Below are 20,930 nucleotides of genomic sequence, written 5' to 3' on the forward strand. Positions count from 1 at the left end.
AATCACACTGTTTATATTAAACATGCTTCACTTGGAGTATATGGCGAGCGCCGTTTTCTACTAATTTCGGCGGACCTTGAACTCACCGTAGTTTCTTTACATGTACAACTTCCCTCGATGCTGCCACAGAAAGACGTGTTTTATGCCACTCCTTCTTTGTCTCATTTTGTCCATGAAACTTTGTATGCTGTGCATGAATGTAGTGATGCTATTGACTTGTGTGGAGTACTAATCAAGCATATTTGGTCAGTGCATGACTTCAAGCTAATCGATTTTAACATGCTATTTCGGCTAGCTGTATGTACATATTGCATCAGGTATATTTGAGCTCATTTAATTTGAGCTCATTTAATTTCCTTTACTTGTGTCCTCTGTGTATTTCATTTATATTTGCACGCTCATGACATGTAATATTGGCTTCATTTCTGATAGTTGTTTGTGTGCCGTTATAGACCACAGCAAACGTTACCCAGCTTGCAGAGGTTGTAATAAATGAATTAGAAGAAGACAGCCTGACGTTTCCTTTAACTTGGTCACACACATTCTAAGCCAGTCATTTCCAGGAGTTATCTCACCCTTTGAGAAACTTCCATTTTACTAATGTTTTCCAATGTTATAAAAAATGTGTAGAATAAATATAAACATTTCGACATTTCTGTGAACGAAGTTTGGGGCAGCCTGCGGCACATTTTGATAGTAGGCTAATATAGACATTTACATCATGTGTTGCCTTCGTAATAACACTTATATTAAACTTTTAATTTTTTGTGGCTCCTTTTTCTGGTATTTTTGGTCCAATATGGCTTTTTAACATTTTGGGTTGCCGGCCCCTGTTCTATACAGTGCATCTGGAAAGTATTCACATCACTTCACTTTTTTCATATTTCATTATGTTACAGCCTTTTTCTAAAATGGAATACATTCATTTTTGTCCTCAACATTTTACACACAGTACCCCATAATGACTAGGTAAAAAAGTTTTTTATTTTTTTTATAGCTTTCTGAAAATGTTTAAAAATACAAAAACAAACTAAGGAATCACATTTACATAAATATTCACAGCCTTTGCTCAATACTTTGTTGATGCACCTGCAATTACAGCCTCAGATATTTTGGGATGGGATGGGAAGCATTGGTGCACAGACATTTTCAGATCTCTTCAGAGATGTTCAATCAGATTCAAGTCTGCGCTCCAGCCTGGCCACTGTAGGACATTACAGAGTTGTCCTGAAGCCGTTCCTCTGATATCTTGGCTGTGTGCTTTGAGTGGTTGTCCTGCTGAAAGATGATACGTGAGTGTCCGAGTTCAAAAGCAGTCTGGAGCAGGTTTTCATCCAGGATGTCTCTGTACATTGCTGCATTCATCTTTCTCAAGGTCCTAACTAGTCTTCCAGTTCTTGCCACTGAAAAACATCCCCGCAGCATGATGCTGCCACCACCATCACTGTAGGGATGGTATTGGCCTGGTGATGAACGGTGCCTGGTTTCCTTCAAACATGATGCCTGGCATTCACGCCAAAGAGTTCAATATTTGTCTCTTCAGACCAGAGAATTATGTTTCTCATGGTATAAGTCTTTTGGGTGCAGTTTGGCTATCTCCAGGCGGAATGCCATGTGCTTTTTACTAAGGAATGGCTTCCACCTGGCCACACGACCATACAGGCCTGATTGGTGGATTGCTGCAGAGATGGTTGTCCTTCTGGAAGGTTCTCCTCTCTCCACAGAGGAATGCTGTAGCTCTGACAAATCATCAGATTCTTGGTCACCTGCCTGACGAGGGCCCTTCTCCTCCGATCGTTGAGTTTAAATGGCCGGCCATCTCTAAGAAGATTCCTGGTGGTTCCAGACTTCTGTGCTTATTGGAACCTTCAAGGCAGCACATATTTTTTTGTACACTTACCCAGATTTGTGCCTCAAGACAATCCTGTCGTGGAGGTCTACAGACAAATCCTTTGACTTCATTCTTGGTTTGTACTCTGCCATGCATTGTCAAGGGTGGGACCATACATATAGACAGGTGACAAATCATGTCTAATCAACTGAATTTATGTAAGGTAGACTCCAATTAAGCTGTAGGAACATCTCAGGATGATTAGTTGCAAGAGGATGCCCTTGACCACACTTTTGAGTTTCATGAATATGTATGTACCTGTGATTTCTTAATTTTTTTACTTTTAACAAATTGGCAAGTATCTCTAAAAATAACTCACATTGTCATTATCTGGTACTGTGTGTAAAGTTGAGGATAAAAAGTTATTGATTGCATTTTGGAATAAGGCTGTAACATAAGAAAATGTGGAAAAAGTGAAGCACTTCGAATACTTACCAAATGCACTGTAGGCGGGGCCGACACAACCTAGGGGTGGCCATGGGAGTGAGGGGGTTTTGCACCCACCTCAAACCTCAACACCTCCCTTGCCCCTGTCCAAAAACACAGTTTTAAGAAAGAAAAATATCATGATTTTACTCAACAGAACAGCAACAATGCAAAAACTTCACCCATTTTACAAATAACTGTGTTCATGAATACATCTCCTGTAATAGAAGCCAGTCGAGTCCAGTACTGGCGATCTCGGAGACTGCCTGTGTTCAGCTCAATACAATAAAAACAATGCAGTCCAGAGAGAGAGAAAGAAAGTACACAATCACTAGACGAGGCTGAACTGTTTGTCATTGACAGCTATGAACACCAATTATGGCATTCTGCCATCAAAATCTGGGCCCCCTGATTGGGTGGGGCCCCTTGGCTTCAACCCAGGTAAGCCTGTGAATTAAGGTGGCCTTGCCTGTAGGAGCATTTGTTTTTAAATACAAACAAATCAGAGCGCAACCGGCGTCCCAAAATGGATTGTCTTTCACTGTATAGTATATACTTCTGAGGAGCAGCGTCCTCTACAGTGGTCACTTGTGCAATGCATAAAACAGGGCTATTTTTTTCGAAAATTTATTGGGATGCACTTTTTTTTCAAGTTCATACCAATAACGTCCTGCTTCTCAAGACTGATACCGACTTATGTCTATTTGTTTTATAAATTCAGATTTAACTGTAGTTTGTGCACACCTGCATGTATGAAAGACTCACAACTACCTGAAGAGTTGTGCTGACTAAAGACAGAATTCTTAACAATAGTAAAGTGCACAGATTTGGATCACACTTTCGCCCTTGGGTCATCTCTGGCTAACTTTTGCACTTTTCAAACGGCACCGCAATACGAAACAAGCCCCCTTGGTTTTCTGAAGTGCAGTTTTGTTAAGCCTGTAGCTGGCGTTCTTATGGTTACGTGGCTGTATGCCATGCATTTATTGATACAAGCGTCACATAGTAATTACCATAGTGGCACAGACTGAGGCAGCTCGGTTGCCCCCTCTACTATGGTCTTTAGTGTTTTAGAGGCTCACATATACTGGCCAAATTGTACAACAAGAGCCATTATCTGATTATTTTACAATATTTATGTTTTGACCAAAAAACAAAAAGACTCGCTGACCTTTTCTCTAGTGGCAGTGGTCCAGTAAACAAAAGAAGAGTGTGATGTTTTGTCATGCACTATAAATATGTAGCGTTTCCTTTCTGAAAGCCAGCTGCTCACTGAGATGAGGAAGTACAAAAGGCCATCGCAGATTGAGTCACATTTCATGTGACCTATAGTTGCCGGCTTACTTCAGCAATGCGAGAGTGCGGCGACGTTGTGGAGGAGATAGCTGTGAAAAGACGATGAGCTCGGCGTGACCCGTGGCCTGAGGGCCTGGACTACACCATGAAGATGATGTCATTGCCACGCTTGATGATGCTCACCTCTTGTCACAACACAGAGCCCACCTAATTACCTAAACAGTTAAGTTAGAGTGGCACAAGAAAGCTTTACACAAAGTGGTGAATTGTGATTAATCATATTGTTTGCAGAATGCAGACTCATTGACTTATGGTACTTTTAAATAATGTCCCTGAGGTTTTTCTGAACCTCATGTAAAATCTGAAGAGATTTTTGTCTTCATCTTTACATAAAAAATAAATCCCATTTCTGTTGTGTCATCCTTCTGTGCCTCCGCAAACAAACAGAGAATACAATGACTTGATGTAGGAATGGGAGCTATCGTTTTTAAGAGAAAGTAAATATGAATGCATCAGCAGGAAGAGAGATGACTTCACAGAAACAGCAGTGCTACAGTTGTGTTTTCTCTTTGCAGCATGTTATGCCTTCGCAGGATTAAAGAAAAACAAGCTGGTATTAGTATTCAGGTCAGTGTCTCAGCCATCTGTATCACTCTCATGGACACTCAGTGGGAAACAGGAGGAGCATTGAGGGGGAAGGAAGCATGCTGACATGACAATAGAAACCAGAAAAAAAGCCTCTTCACCTCCTCGTGCGCCTCCAGAGGTGTCAGTGCTGTTATAATGTACCTAGAAAGGACAAGTCACATGCTTGAAGGAGTATTGTGCAGACAATCGGCACAGGCTGGGCGACTGATGATCCTCGGCCGTGGAGGCGGTAGATAATCAAGCCGGAACATGACCCTCTTGGGAGGATTTCATCGTGTTAGTAATCAATCAATATACAAATCAATCTGTCAGATAGGTTCTGTTTGTTCCTGTTATCACTTTTCATATAATCATAATCAAACACAGAACAAGAACAAGTGCCTTTTATGGTATCTCAAGGAAATTATACATTTGTAGTTGGGGAACGGTTAAAAAAAACACACTTTAGATTTTATCACGGTTTTTTGACACAGTTTTGGGTATGTTTCGGTGTAAGTTGTTGTTATCGGTTATATCCATCCATCCATTTTCTATCTCAGCTGCATTCAGGCGGAAGGCGGGGTACACCCTGGACAAGTCACCACCTCATTGCAGGGCCAACACAGATAAACAGACAACATTCACACTCACATTCACATACTAGGGCCAATTTAGTGTTGCCAATCAACCTATCCCCAGGTGTGTGTCTTCCAGTAATCCACTCTTATCATTTATTAGTTGTGGTCCTGGGTTCGATTCCCGGTCTCGGGGTCTTTCTGTCTGAAGTTTGCATGTTCTCCCTGTGACTGCGTGGGTTCCTTCCGTGCACTCTGTCTTCCTCCCACCTCCAAAGACATGCACCTGGGGATAGGCTGATTGGCAACACTAAATTGGCCCTAGTGTGTGAATGTGAGTGTGAGTGTTGTCTGTCTATCTGTGTTGGCCCTGTGATGAGGTGGCGACTTGTCCAGGGTGTACCCTGCTTTCAGCCCGAAAGTAGCTGCGATAGCTATCTGATCACACAGCAAACATTATATTATTACATACTGTATTACCATTTTTTGGGGTAAAATTAAAATTTTAAAATGACACATGATTTCAAAGCAAATTATCTGTCAATTTTTAAAAAATCTAAAAATCAAATATATAGAACATTTTCAAATATCATGAGGCAATTATATATTAATATTCATATATATTCACTGTTACAAACGGCCGACTAAGAGTAGCCATAACTGTGGTGTGGCCCTCAATGAAAACAAAGTTTGTCAGTCGTGTTCAAGACCATTCCGAATACATTTCTAGTGACTTAATAGAGTCCCTTCATGTTTATCTTGCAGGAAGTATCAAAGGAGCGACCATCGTGGACGCTCTGGACACACTTTACATCATGGAAATGTTTGAGGAGTTCGATGCCGCCACTGACTGGGTGGAGAAGAACCTCGACTTCAATGTGGTGAGCAAGCGTGTGTGTGTGCTATTGTGATTATCAAGTAAATAGATGTAGCAAAAGGTAATGAACCCCCTGCCGTGAGCCATGATTCCGTCAATAAAGGCTGGAATCATTGATCTAAACGTAGAGAAGTCCGACCTTCATTTGCATGCCTGCTGCCTAATGAATGTCAAAGACGCGTGAAATGTTTGCGTCGCTTTTCCACAGACGGGACGAAAGCAAGTCTAAAGATGCGCGACGGCGTTCAACAAGCGAGGAGGTGAAAGTCACAAATAATTTAGCAGCTTGCTGCCCAAATGAAGACAGAATGTCTTTTGTGGAGGCAGGCCTCACCTGAATGTTAAACACTTTGCAACACTGCAGTCCAAGCGCTTTGTTCCGCCGCTCGCGCGCTAGTCTAATGCATGCGGAGAATTGTCATCACATCCGATTGTTATTATTATTATCAAAGCAACGTTCATTGTTGGCTGTCAGCAGGTTATGTAAACATGTGACAAAGACAGTATTTGGTGTTTGTCATTCAGTCGGAGATCACTTACTTTCTAGGTTCTTATGAAGTGGGTATAGTACATGATAAAGTAACACACACAGCTAAAAGACAAGACAAAAACAATGAAAAAATAAAAGTCGCTACCAGGGACCCGTTTCATTGTAAGTTCTATGAAGCCCTTGATGCACTTTGCTGCATCTGTGTATGTTTACAGAAGAGCAGTTGCTGTCTTCTGACACTTTTATCAAATAAATAAAATATACTTGCTCACACTTTGATTGCTGAGAAATATGCTTACAACATTAGGCAGTTTCTAAGATATCCACTTATTTGTGGTTGCTTACTGCATGTACTTTTGGACCGCCACAGAGGATTTGAAATCACTTTTTTTGCTGTGTCCGCCCTCACACACAAACACATTATAATGGGACTGACAGAGTAGCTTGTTGTTCCAACTTTGTACAGAAGACATTGCAACTCTGCTTCATAAAACAACTCATGCGCACATACCACAGCAGACTCGGTCACGCGTTATAACACATTTGCTAATATAGTGATATGTACCATGTGCAATTAGTGCACACTTACATGCAACCCAGGAAACATGAACATGTTTTTTTTATAATCGTCTATGCATGCACAAGCGCCTTCTGCTGCACAAAATGGAACTGACACTTGTACATTTAAAACATTCCCTTGTGGTCTAGATGATATGTATTGGATATGCTGTGTTGTAAATGTTGCGCCACAGTCAAATTTATAGCCTACTTTCTGCGTACAGTATGTCTGCAAGTTGTTCGTATGTGGAGGTGTTCCCAGATTGCAAACAAAACCACGCCACACCTTCTCCAAAAGTCTCATAATTTATTTTCTGAAAATATACCTCGTTATATATGGGTCTTAAAAACAAACGTCCCCGTTACTTTTTTTCAGACACGGTCGAAAACAAACTTTATAAACATTATGTAGATTTACCCAGTCACAACATTAGGTACACCTGCACAATCTGATCGATACAGAGTTGCATAAAAAAGCTGTATTTTGCAGCATTGATGTCACTTCATGGTGCACGCCGGTGTTATTGTGCGCATGCAATGATTACATGAAAATAATAATTTTATCCTATCTTTTCTTGTGTTTCCTCAAACTCAATTGGCCACATATAGGGGCGGTATAGCTCGGTTGGTAGAGTGGCCGTGCCATCAACCTGAGGGTTGCAGGTTCGATCCCCGCTTCCGCCATCCTAGTCACTGCCGTTGTGTCCTTGGGCAAGACACTTTACCCACCTGCTCTCAGTGCCACCCACACTGGTTTAAATGTAACTTAGATATTGGGGTTTCACTATGTAAAGCGCTTTGAGTCACTAGAGAAAAGCGCTATATAAATAGAATTCACTTCACTTGTGTTTCCTCAAACTCAATTGGCCACATATAGAGCTCCTCCCCATCTGGCTGATAACTTTACTTAATTTAGCAGACTGCAAAACCCCGTGGGCAGAGGCATGCAAAACTGCGTGCAAGATCATGCCCAAATGCATGAAGCTTATGCGTCAGCTTTGACGCGTTGGCATTGTTCAACACGAATGTCCAACAGTGTAACAACATTTACTGTATTAGTCAGAAAAGATGAAAAACATCATAGGGGAAACACTGTAAGGTACACCTGTACAATCCATGTTAGTGCATTATAATTTGTAAATATTACTTATTTCTGTAGTTGGCAATATACTGACAGCTGTTTATAATACTTTAGTCACTACATTCACAATAATAAAGAAAATAGCATAACAGGTCTCAAGCCATGTTTCATTGGGTGGCCAATTATAGCAGAGTTAGTTTTTAGCTGTTTTGCTGATCGCCAATCAGGCACAAACTTTTTTTTATCATTAATTTACAACGCATAGATTAGTAAGTTTCTTATATTGAGTCCTGAATTAGAAAAGTTCAGATTCAGACTAGTTGTCCAAAATAGTTATAAAGTGTCATTATTCTTTTTGGATGCTTCTGCTTGTAAAATAATGTTGTATTCGTTTTTTATGGGGTTTTTAGCCGGGGATTAATTAGCAACACAATCCAACTTCTCAATCAGTAATTTGAGGAAAAACATTGTTTTTTTTTTCAAGCATTTAATTTGTTTTCGCAGAACTGAGAGTATTCTCTTATCTGAGTGTGACAGTATGGAGCTGTCAGTCATCAAAAAAAAAGCTGCATTGTTTCTCTGCTCTGCAAACTTCACATCAGAGTTATTGTTTATTATTTGAATGCCAACAGTTTTCTTACAGCAGCAGGAAATGCAACTCTTACTGATGAGCGTATTGTCTCTCTGCAGAACGCTGAAGTGTCTGTCTTCGAGGTGAACATCCGCTTCGTCGGAGGTCTGCTGTCGGCGTACTACCTGTCTGGGAAAGAGGTAAGAATCAATCAAAGCCACATTAGCTGGTTTGCAAGCCATGTGAAAATACATCAAATGGAAGAGAGAGTGATTTTTTTAATTTATAGCTGAAAAACCACTTGGCAAAAGCAGGAGATTTCCCTTTTAAATACCAAGTATTTACCTTTGTCGAATTTTACTTCGAAGGTGATGACTTTCTTTTTTTTTTGACGTACTGCCACAAAAGTGATTTATTTTCTCAATGTAGCGATGCTCAACTTTGTATTCTACATAGTCCCCAACATGTTTTAACGAATCAAACCACTTACGTCTAAACTTAAGTTTTTCAGTAGTTTATGGGAGTGTGTCATGACCAGGAGATGTCGTAATGCGACATAAACCGAGCACCCCTCTACTTGCACACTGACGACAGTATGCATGCCAGGCCAGTCAGTGGCAGTGTCACTTCTTAGCTATGTTCCCTGTTTTAAAGGCCTACTGAAACCCACTACTACTGACCACGCAGTCTGATAGTTTATATATCAATGATGAAATCTTAACATTGCAACACATGCCAATACGACCGCCTTAACTTATAAAGTGAAATTTTAAATTTCCCGGGAAACTACCGGTTGAAAACGTCTAGATATGATGACGTATGCGCGTCAATGGTTGAAGCGGAAGTATTGGGACACATTGTATCCCAATACAAACAGCTCTGTTTTCATCGCAAAATTCCACAGTATTCTGGACATCTGTGTTGGTGAATCTTTTGCAATTTGTTTAATGAACAATGGAGACTGCAAAGAAGAAAGCTGTTGGTGGGATCGGTGTATTAGCGGCTGGCTGCAGCAACACAACCAGGAGGACTTCGAGTTGGATAGCAGACGCGCTATCCGACGCTAGCCGCTGACCGCAACGATGATCGGGTGAAGTCCTTCGTCGCGCCGTCGATCGCTGGAACGCAGGTGAGCACGGGTGTTAATGAGCAGATGAGGGCTGGCGTAGGTGGATAGCTAATGTTTTTAGCATAGCTCTGTGAGGTCCTGTAGCTAAGTTAGCTTCAATGGCGTCGTTAACAAAAGCACTGTTAAGCTTCGCCAGGCTGGAAAGCATTAACCGTGTAGTTACAGGTCCATGGTTTAATAGTATTGTTGATTTTCTGTCTATCCTTCCAGTCAGGGGCTTATTTCTTTTGTTTCTATCTGCAGTTAAGCCCGATGCTATCACGTTAGCTCCGTAGCTAAAGTGCTTCACCGATGTATTGTCGTGGAGATAAAAGTCACTGTGAATGTCCATTTCGCGTTCTCGACTCTCATTTTCAAGAGGATATAGTATCCGAGATGGTTTAAAATACAAATCCGTGGTCCACAATAGAAAAAGGAGAAAGTGTGGAATCCAATGAGCCCTTTGTACCTAAGTTATGGTCAGAGCAAAAAAAGAAAGTCCTGCACTGCACTCTAGTCCTTCACTCTTACGTTCCTCATCCACAAATCTTTCATCCTCACTCAAATTAATGGGGTAATCGTCGCTTTCTCGGTCCAAATCGCTCTCGCTGCTGGTGTAAACAATAGGGAAATATGAGGAGCCCTTCAACCTGCGACGTCACACTACTTCCGGTACAGGCAAGGCTTTTTTTATGAGCGACCAAAAGTTGCGAACTTTATCGTCGATGTTCTCTACTAAATCCTTTCAGCAAAAATATGGCAATATCGCGAAAATGATCAAGTATGACACATAGAATGGATCTGCTATCCCCGTTTAAATAAAAAAAATTCATTTCAGTAGGCCTTTAAATAGTTGTTTTTAAAAAACATCCAATTTCAGACAACAGTGTTTCTTATACATGCATTTATTTGTGGCAACCATCCACAAACAGATTTGCTGCTACCTGTTAAACCCTCACCATAAATACATTATAATGGGACGGTGTGTAGCTTGTAACAACTGTGTACTGGAGATAGAGTCATAACTTTGCTTTACCAAACCTCATATGAACCTAAGGCCTCATGTATAAATGGTGTGTACGCACAAAAACCACGGTGTGCACTCTTTTTAACTGCAAAGTTCAAATGTATCAAGAGTGAAATGAAAATGTGTAGTGTCTCACACCAACATCATGGCTGGCATACGTACATTTCTACATCCTGCTGATCATTTGATCATTTGTTGTAATGAACAAATGTGAAAACAATTACTCCTTGGTTTAAGTGATGTGCACATTAAAAAGAAGGAGCAAATCAATACTGTTAAAACCAATGACTGCTTTAACAGTATTATAACACTTTGTAAATAGTGCAATACGAAAAGAACATGTTTTCAGAGACAGAGAGGATGTACTGTGTTTCTATTGTCATTTACTCAATATAACAGCGGTTGTAATTTTTGGCCTGGTAACTGCCGGGTAATGTTTGTTGGTGTGAATGCTCTGTGGTTGTGGGCTTGTGTTCGAACCCCAGTTAGGCATATTTTAACTTTTGTTGTTCGATTTGGCGGTGATAAAAATCCCTCATTCTTCCCCATTTCCCAGGAAGTTTACCATATTTTAAATGCAAATGTTCTGTGCCAGTCCCTCGAGATGAGCATGCCAATCGTGCGAGACGGAATTATCGTAAATGATGCGCAAATGCAATTAACAAGTACATTGTAGCGATGTGGCCTGGGTGAAGGCATTGTTTGTACATTCTGAGTAACCGCATGGTTGGGAACAGACTACAAACTGCCACTGTGTGCGATCTAATCCCTGTGATGCGCATTGAGCATGTGTCCCCCAAATTCTATATCCTGTCTTCACAGCATCATTACGAGTCTGTGCTTAGAGTAAGGGGCTTGCTGTTTTTCACTGGTTAAACTACATCATCGCTTTTAGGTTGTTTTTTTTACCGTCTTTCACATTGTCTTGAGGTTTTCTGATCATGCAGAGAGGGGAATCCCAGGCGCATGGCTAATTAAAATATGATTTACATATTTAAATGAGGGCATGGACAGGGAGGAGCCAGATTCCAAAATCTGTGCTCAATTCCACGTTGATTGGGATGTAAAATGGAAATGTGCTTAGATTCGTGCGTACAAACACTTTTATACATCTAAATCTTTTGTGTCTACGTCTTCTGGGTTTGAGCATACGCCATGCTTCAGTAAGAAATCCATGCAAGAATGAGAAAATTAAGTAGGAGTAATCAGTGTTGACGACAATTTACCGACTTTTTAAAAATATTTAGCAAATTTTCAGACCCCTCTTTCTACAGTAGATAGAAACTGGTTTTAGTGAACACTCTGACATTAAAGCACATATTGCTCTTCTCAATGGGCAGCAAATTTAAAAAGTATTCACAGGCTTGTGGCACAAAAATAATGCAAAAATATAACCTAAGACAGTTTTTTTTTTGTTTTTTTTAATTTTTTTTTGCTCAATTTGTGTCCATAAAAATGACACTCGTCAGCAAAAAAGGCCTTTTGTAACAAAAAAAAATTGAAACTTTGATGCTAATAACACAAAGATGACATGCAGGCTGTTTTTATGTATAGAGGGGTTCGGATTTTTCCCAGAAGTGCATGCCGGATTCCAATTTGAAGGGCGAGCGTCATCGTTCACGATAGCTCTACAAAAGGGCTGCAACAACTAATCGATTAAATCGATTGAAATCGATTATAAAAATAGTTGGCGATTAATTTAGTCATCGATTCATTGGATCTATGGTATGCGCATGCGCAGAGGCAATTCTTTTTTTAATATTTTAAAAACAATTTTTTTTGTTTTGTTTAATAAACCTTTATTTATAAACTACAACATGTACAAACAGCTGAGAAACAATAATCAAAATAATTATGGTGCCAGTATGCTGGTTTTTTTTCAATAAAATACTGGAAAGGATAGAAATGTAGTTTGTCTCTTTTATTTGATTATTAATCGATTAATCGAAGTAATAATCGACAGATTAATCGATTATCAAATTAATCGTTAGTTGCAGCCCTACTCTACAAGTAATATTTCAGAACTATTCAGTGGAAAATAACATTGCGCTGGCTGTGGAACGATAGAGAAATACTGTGAGTCATTAGATAAAACATCCCTTTGTCATTATAAGGAGCAAACAGCCGTAATTCGATGCAAGGATCCGTACAATATCGACAAGTCGAAGTGGAGTAGAAACCATGCACAACATCTTAATCGATGTTTTATACCCAAACTTTGTGAACTACTTCATTACTACTACATTTTACTGCTTGAAGGACTTTTTAAATAATAAATGTATAGAATGCTAAGACCACTTTGTCTGTAGATGTGTTTGTGACGTTTTTGTTTATCTGTATAAACCCAGTGGACTCTGTGTCATCAAGCCAGGCTGGACCAATGCAGTCACAGAAATGATCCGACCCAAGTTTCACACCCTAGATAATCACAGATAACCAATCTAAGGTCATTTAGCACACTGTGACTGTAAGGCAGGATTGGGAGAATGATGTTCTCATGATGATTCACTTTTGATTTATGTGGAGGCTACAATCCTGATAAGAGAAGTGAGTACCATTTTCATCAATTCAACTACCATTAAAGTTATTCGACCAAGCACATCAAGTTAATGCAAAGTGGGGCCATTATTTATTTTGGATTAGGTTTTACTTACAAAATGTTCTTAATTACCTGAAAGGATCCCAATAAACACAAAGTCGTCAGCACCTCACATCTCGTATGATTGTAGCAGTCCATGCTCGCCCGTGTTCTCTTCTCCCTGTCCAGAAATTACCTTAGAAATTCGAGAACAGCTAATTGTATTCTTCCCACCTCGAGTGTGACAGTTAACAACAGCACACGTTGTGGGTATAATGAATATTGCTGGTTAAATGAATGCCGGCCTTAGTCAAGTCACTTTTGGAATGTAACTTCCGCCCTTCAATATGGATACCACCAATGCATTGTGGGAAATATAAGAACATTTGATCCCCTCTATAAAATTTCTTGTGAAAGAGGTAATATTATTTTTTTCTTACAAAACAAATAATATCAATATGGCAATGCCTCATCCTTTGAAGCGCAAAATATCTAAAAAGTTAGTTCAATTAAGTTAAGTTTAAAGAATAACTTCTGCCGACTAAAAATTATAATGATTCTCCAAGTGGACGATTGAATACGTCTTGGTTGCCATTGAAACACTGATATATTATTTACTTAAGATAAAACACTATGAGTCTAAGAATATCTCTCTTATAAAGAGACAAAACAGTAACACATTTTTCAACCAGCACACGGAAAAGGTTTTGCAAAACCCAACTGGTGCTGCAATCCAATCTGGTTATGTGTCAGTGTAAAACGACTGACAAGTTCAAATAAATGGTGCAAAGACTCACCACTATTATCTCCTCCATCATTCAAGACTTTTTACTCACAACTTCTGAAATCCGTCATCCATCCATTTTCAACCGCTTGTCCCTTTCGGAGTCGCGGGGGGTGCTGCATTCGGGCTGAAGGCGGGGTACACCCTGGACAAGTCGCCACCTCATCACAGGGCCAACACAGATAGACAGACAACATTCGCACTCACATTCACACACTAGGGCCAATTTAGTGTTGCCAATCAACCTATATTACTCACATTTTACATTGTATTGTTATAAAAATAGGCTATTGGCCAAAAGGACGAGCAGTTATGCCGCACACGACACAAAGTATTTTGCACTTTTGTTACACTCTGACTTGAATGCGATTTTTCCACATCCATCCATCCATTTACTACCAAATCAGCTTCATTCCCTAAAAAGGATGGAGTAAAGGATTTCTACTGGGCTTCTCGCCCTGCTGTGAATGTGTATCAGCGTGTGTACGTGCTCGAATGCGAGTGCGCAGTAACAAGAGGCTGAGAACGTGACACTATCAGGCTTTTACCCTGATCTCGCGCCACGCTGCCAATGTGAGCTTTTCCCCTCATCTAGCCTTTATATTCTCTCCCTCTTAATAATATGCTTCTGTTCCTAATTAATTATAAGTTTGCGCTGAAGAATCAATAGCTTTGTGGTCTGCAAATCCCCTGCTGGAGAGCTTTTTAAAGCCTCGCAGCTATGGTGCACGTTTTGCGAAAAAGAGGCTAAATCACAAGAGACTCAGCTGCAGCCTTGATTGTCAGTGTTGTTCTCCCTTTAAGCTGTGGCGTCTTCACTGAGCCAACAGGGCCTTCATTAGCACCACTCCCGACCTGGAAAAAGAACAAGAAAAAAACAAATTTCACGCTCAGTCAGACTGTCAGAGCTCCAACACTTAGATCACACTTGTGAAGCAGCATTTTCTCTTTATCATCCGCGACTCAGCACCACAAGTCTCTGCTCACATTAACTCCGCCGTTTTGGAGTCCTTTTTTTCTACCTTATAAAATATACATTACAACACGGAGAGAGTTATGTAACGTACACTGACGCAACTCTTGTTTAATTCACTTCAATTTAACGTTAATACCAGAAAACTACAACAAACGCGATGTAATGGTATGGTTAATTTGTTTCGGAAATGCTCAACACGTTTTTTTGTTTTTTTTTGGCTCCAGCTATGAAAATGTTTGATTTTTTTAATGAATAATTCTTACTTTGCAGAAATGTATTGACCACGGTCAGGCTCGTAACTAACTAACTAATTAACCGATAAACGAGGGTTTACCGTAATTTTTTCCAAAATGTCAGCTGAAAGAGATTCGTACATAACCAAAACAATTTTTCCGATACGAAAATAACTAAATCTAATTTAATATGATCTAAACACCTACAAATATTACCAAAACACACATTTGTAGAGATAGGGTTTTCATGCGGAAAGAGGGAAAGGTGAGGATATATTTACCTTAGTACTTTGCTACTTTCAATAGTTTTTCTCACCTTCTTTGTCAAAGTGCTGGCCCTCACAACTTTGTTTGGCCCCATGGCGGCTTATTTTGCAATCATACTCGATAACAAAAAGCACACAGACTGAGTCACCAATTCGTGGCATTCTTTGTTTGTGTACCCGATTCTGCGAAATGATCAATGCCAACACATGAGTTTGTTCGGCACAATATTAACTGAGATGAGATACAAAACCTTTGTAAATTGTGTGTGTGTTTATATGCAACAGTTTACTTTTTACACTTGTATGACAGTAAGTAGTGATTAAATATGGAGCCTGAAGTAGATCATATTTGTGTTAATCATTTCCTACAGGAAGCAACTAACGTCATACAAGGGATTTTTGAACTTCGGAACTTTAGTTCTACTATACACAGTAGATCCCTGCCTATTTGTGACTCGGTATTTGCTACCCCACAGATGTTTTCCCAACATAATAATTTTTTTATAATAAGATTTTATTTGAGGAATACCCATTCACGTTTTATTTTACAGAAACCCCATCTCATCCACTCTAAGTTGTAATGATTTATAAATAAGTGATATTTAGCATGATGCACAACATAACAAGCTAGTCGAGGGACTCAGTGGCCTACAGAACCTTTTGTTGTTGATTTGACAACTCATCTAAAAGCTAGACTGACTCAATTCCATATGTTCTTTTATTGATCATCTTTCATTATCAATAATCCGTCGTGAATGTCAATCAATCAAACTTTATTTGTAAAGCACTTTTCATACTTATAAAATGTAGTACAAAATGTTTTTCATTTAAAACATTTCAAAAGCAGGGTCTCCCGCCCTCATTACATAATCCCAGGTTGAAAGAGTCAGCCACCCTCATCCCAAACCCCCTTTTCCCTCTACCACACTTGCACACATAATAAAAGTAATGTAAAAACATATGTGTACGTATACATTAAATCATTTGAATGTATTTAAAAAGTGTCAGGCGTATTGTAGGGTTGAAAAATACGCATTTTAGGACTTGTAATGGGTGCAGCCATTATTCCCAGTTTTTCACCATTCAAGTGAGGTCTCGGGACGTAACCCTTAACTTTTTTTTTTTTTTTTTACCAGCGAAAGTAAGTATGAGCCAATGTGAGATGCAACAACAAACGCCTGTGTGCTTTAAAAAAAACTTTGAGTGCTATAACAATAAATACATTGTTCTGATCAAGTTAAATTGTCTCAGACAAGAAGTCAGCGCCATGCCATATAAACTTTCTCGCCACTGCAATAGTGTTGAAAAATATTATTTTTTTAAGTGCTGTGAAAAGCTGTTAAATTTAGACTTCCAACAACGTGACCCACATCTCGACACACAGGGAATGAATAATAATAATTTTAGAGGCAGCTTGATTGGCGTTCAGAATGAGGACAAAAAGCTCTTCACGGGGAACAGTGCAGGTAGCAGATTATTTGAATGTGTAATGGTCTCGCTGTGAAAAACACTGGGCGTTAACTGTGACTCGTTATCATTTCTCAGCAGTCACTCATAACTGCTTTCTTTTTTCCTCCGTTTTTTTCTTTAATGAGCCAATCATTGCAGCACTCAAAAGTCTTCACATGCCTTCCTCCTCCGAGTCCAGGTCCTTAGAGAAGACATGGCTTATTGGTGACTTTCTCTGTGGCTCTTTCTCGCTGCCGGTCCGCCAAGTGATGGTTGGCATAAAGACGCTACCATGTTAACTGACGATGTGGACAAAGACAATTATGTTTAAAGAGTAAACTGCGTTTTTTTTAAGGAAGCCACTGTTGTAATTGCATTCACAAACTTTGTTAGCTCTTGCTGTTTAACTTCCAAAGGCTTTTATCTAATTAGTTTAGCCTTTTGCTAGGATTAAGATCTTGATATATTTAGCTGGTAGGTGTTTGACGTGTTGGCCTTATAAATACAATATCAGTCACTAGTATTAGTATTGGATGAAATCTACTGTATATTGTCCACATACAAATAAAGGATTCATAGTCTATTAGCCTAATCTTCTGCTATTATGCAGGTCTTGTTCCAGTTAGCAGCTTTTGTTAGGTTTTTGGCTTGTTGGCCTTATAAATACAATACCAGTCACTAGTACAGTACTAGTACAGTGGATATGAGTGCCCCAGTTTACACGTTTTTCAGTGTATGAGCTGTCTCTCGGCCAATTGTTAGGCTTTAGGTTACGAGCCTCCCCACCGCTAGTTGGCGTAGCGAATGGCACAGTGAACCCCGTAACATCCGACCAAAACATCTGGTCTTACTGGCTAGCAATAGTTTATAGCCAAATATCAAAATAACTTTGTTTTTCTGATCATGGGAACGAAGAAAGTGAGCAAGAAGGACAGTGCTGAACAGAAATGGATCTCAGCATCAAGGGTTGGAATTGGGGGTTAAATCACCAAAAATGATTCCCGGGCGCAGCCACCGCTGCTGCTCACTGCTCCCCTCACCTCCCAGGGGGTGATCAAGGGTGATGGGTCAAATGCAGAGAATAATTTCGCCACACCTCGTGCGTATGTGACAATCATTGATACTTTAACTTAACTTTAACTAAAGCAGAATTAGTCAATAACGCTAGCCAAGGATATTGAAATAATATATAAACGGCAAACATTTAACCGTGGAAATATGGATAGGCTGCTGATTGTGTGTTTGACAAAGAAGCCATTTGAAGTAGAAGTCCACTCTCCAAGGTAAATGTTGTTCATTAGTATTACATTACATCATAAAACTACTTTAGTTTATTCTATTATATTGTTTTTCATACAAAGTTCCTTACCTACAAGATTGTTTTCCTTTTAAAAAGCCTATTACATGTTTTTGCACAGATTACATTTATTTCAATTCATTTCAATGAACCACGCTGTTACCCAATATGAGTGTGTTGAAGTACAAACCGTGTAACAGAACCAGTTACACACTGACCTATATTGTCTGAATGCAAATAACGACCTTTTAACTTTTTAGCCTACCCTTCTGCTATCATTCAGGTCTTAATTAAGTTGGCAGGATCTGCTAAGTTTTTGCTTTTTATCCTCAAAAATAATTTGAGTACTTGTATCAATTAGAACCAAACATCTGTCGTGTCCAAAAAGTGATTCAGTGCTTTTTAGTCTTATTATCTTAACCTTCTGCTATCCTTCAGATCTTGATCCATTTAGCAGGTTCAGTTTTTGTCTTGTTGGCCCTATGAACACAATCTTGGTTACTCGTCTTTGTCAGATACAAAGAGATGTAGTGTCCCATCTGTAATTCAATACCTTTTAGCCTTTAGCAAGCTAAAAGGTCTTGATCAATCAATCAATCAATCAATGTTTATTTATATAGCCCTAAATCACAAGTGTCTCAAAGGGCTGTACAAGCCACAACGACATCCTCGGTGTCGAGTGGGTCTGACATAACATTGTGAAAGTCCAACACATCAGCGAAAGTCCAGTCCATGGTGGGGCCAGCGGGAACCAGGTCTTGCTATGTTTTTGTTCGCCAGTATTAGTCGGAACCATACGTGTTTATTATCCAAATCACATTTAAAAACGTTGTTTGTGTCCCTAGAATATTATTCACGATCCGGTATTAATGTTGGCTTGTGGTTAAGGGATAATAAGATAGAAATGAGGTGAAGCTTCTGGCTTCTTGCATAGACCAAAATTGTAGACGGCGCCCAGCAAACAAAGACACATGTGAAGAGCCCTAATGTGACGATGCCAGCATTTCCTGATAGCTTGTCTTCATTGTAGGATTTCATATAAACCAATCAGATCTCTGGATGCTCATCTGTATGCACACAAACCTAGCTGTTGCTATGTTTGGAACAGATTAAAAATAACTTTCCCTTGCCCAATAATCCCCATACTGTAAGAAAAAAAGCAAAATACATCAAACCCAAGAAAACTCTAAAAGTGCAGTGAGAAATTCTGCGATGTGAGAACACAAACAAGAAGTAATAACCTAAAAACCTTGAGGAGAGTGTTGCTGGCCAGCTCTGAGCTAGTGACTCAGCTGATGGGAAAACAGGAAGTGAGGGAGTGCAGACACAAAGATGATAACATTTTACAGGAGACTTGTAGGAATTACTGAGGGTGACAAAAGTCCTCGTAAAATGTCACTTCATCCCCTTCTATACTGATGGTATTCAGCATTAGCTTGACAAAAAAGAGGCTTTCCTAAAACGTGGTTGGCTGACACAAAATGGAAGCTTGTTTTTAGCTTCTGTAAAGTGTCACTGTCCTTGTTTAGATTGCAGCCTATTGATTTTGGCCCCTTCGGCTCAACATTGATCGGACTGTCCAAATTTTCTCGTTGCCGTAAACAAATCAACTCTCTGGCAAAATTCCAACTTGCGCATGAGAAGAACTCAAATTATTAGAAAGTGCTCTACTGTATAGATAATGCAGTTTTACATAATTGTGTACTGTAACCAAAGTATGGCAGCCATCTTTGTTCTTTGTTTTCTTCGCCTGAAGCGGATGGAGAGGCAAATTGGTTGAAACTTTGCAGATTTTACCTCGCTAAAATGCTTAAAAAATACTTTGTCATCTTTAAAATATTTGCAAGGGCCCTATGATACCAATGCTTTTTTAATCACATTTAATTGCATTGAAATAGTCTCTGACCATGTGTTACAGAAAGTTTAAGTGGAAATTTAGTTTACACTTAGCTATATTTTTATAGTTTTGTGCATTGCTTAAGGGCACCAATTTGTATATATTTGTGGTTTGTTTACGATTCAGGTCATAAGCATGTTTCTGTCTGTTGTATAGGCAAAGCTAAACTAATAGTTTGTCATCACTAGGGATGGGTACCTTGCACATTTCACACAAATTCCCGGTACTCAACGGTGCCAATTTTTCATACTTTTGTGTATGTTTAATATGTTAATGAATGTTAATTGTTCAATAATATCATCTCTTTTTATTTAACATTTAACGGTTATAAGAAACGGTTAATGATTATTACTGGTGTCCGGTTCTTATATTTTGTTTTCTTACACTTCTGAGTCCCATTTGCAAGTATTATATAGTAGATTTAGCATGCAATTGCAACAAGATGTTTTGGCAGTAGTGTATGTTACGTTGTGTTGCCTTAGCCAAGAAGTTGACTTTGCCATTAAGCTGAATGTGCCCGTAAAAGCAGCTGTTTGATTGTAAAGTGCATCTAAGTTGTAGATTTAATTATAAACGTGGAGGTGTTGAAATCGCCTCGTAAAATCACTAATGCTAATCAATAGCATGTCTATAGCATATCATCATTGTCAAGTCTGCAACCGCACGTGACATCTCATGCACCAAAGGTATCAACATATGGTACTGTTTAATTTTATGTGAATCGGTACCCGGTAGTACCTTTTAAAAGTACCGAATTTAGTACCCATCTCTAGTCATCACAGCTGCAAAACATCATAATTTGCAGATGATTTCGACCAAGAAAGTAACACAATTTCTGTCAAGAATTGACCCAAAAAACGGTGTTGATTATCTGTCGTAATCCCTCATCGTTTGTCGCTTTTTCTTTGTAGTCAGATCACAAT

At 39.3% G+C, this 20,930-nt stretch overlaps 1 protein-coding gene across 1 annotated transcript in view; it reads left to right on the forward strand.

The window, feature by feature from the left end:
- The window catches only part of man1a1 (mannosidase, alpha, class 1A, member 1), a 249,169-nt gene that overhangs the window by 135,941 nt on the left and 92,298 nt on the right, over positions 1 to 20,930 (forward strand). Inside the window, exons 3-4 of the mRNA XM_062044868.1 lie at positions 5,581 to 5,696; positions 8,512 to 8,592. Coding sequence (XP_061900852.1) covers positions 5,581 to 5,696; positions 8,512 to 8,592 — 197 coding nt within the window. The remainder of the gene's footprint in view (positions 1 to 5,580; positions 5,697 to 8,511; positions 8,593 to 20,930) is intronic.

The sequence above is a fragment of the Entelurus aequoreus genome, linkage group LG04 (genome assembly GCF_033978785.1).
Source record: "Entelurus aequoreus isolate RoL-2023_Sb linkage group LG04, RoL_Eaeq_v1.1, whole genome shotgun sequence".
NCBI lineage: Eukaryota > Metazoa > Chordata > Actinopteri > Syngnathiformes > Syngnathidae > Entelurus > Entelurus aequoreus.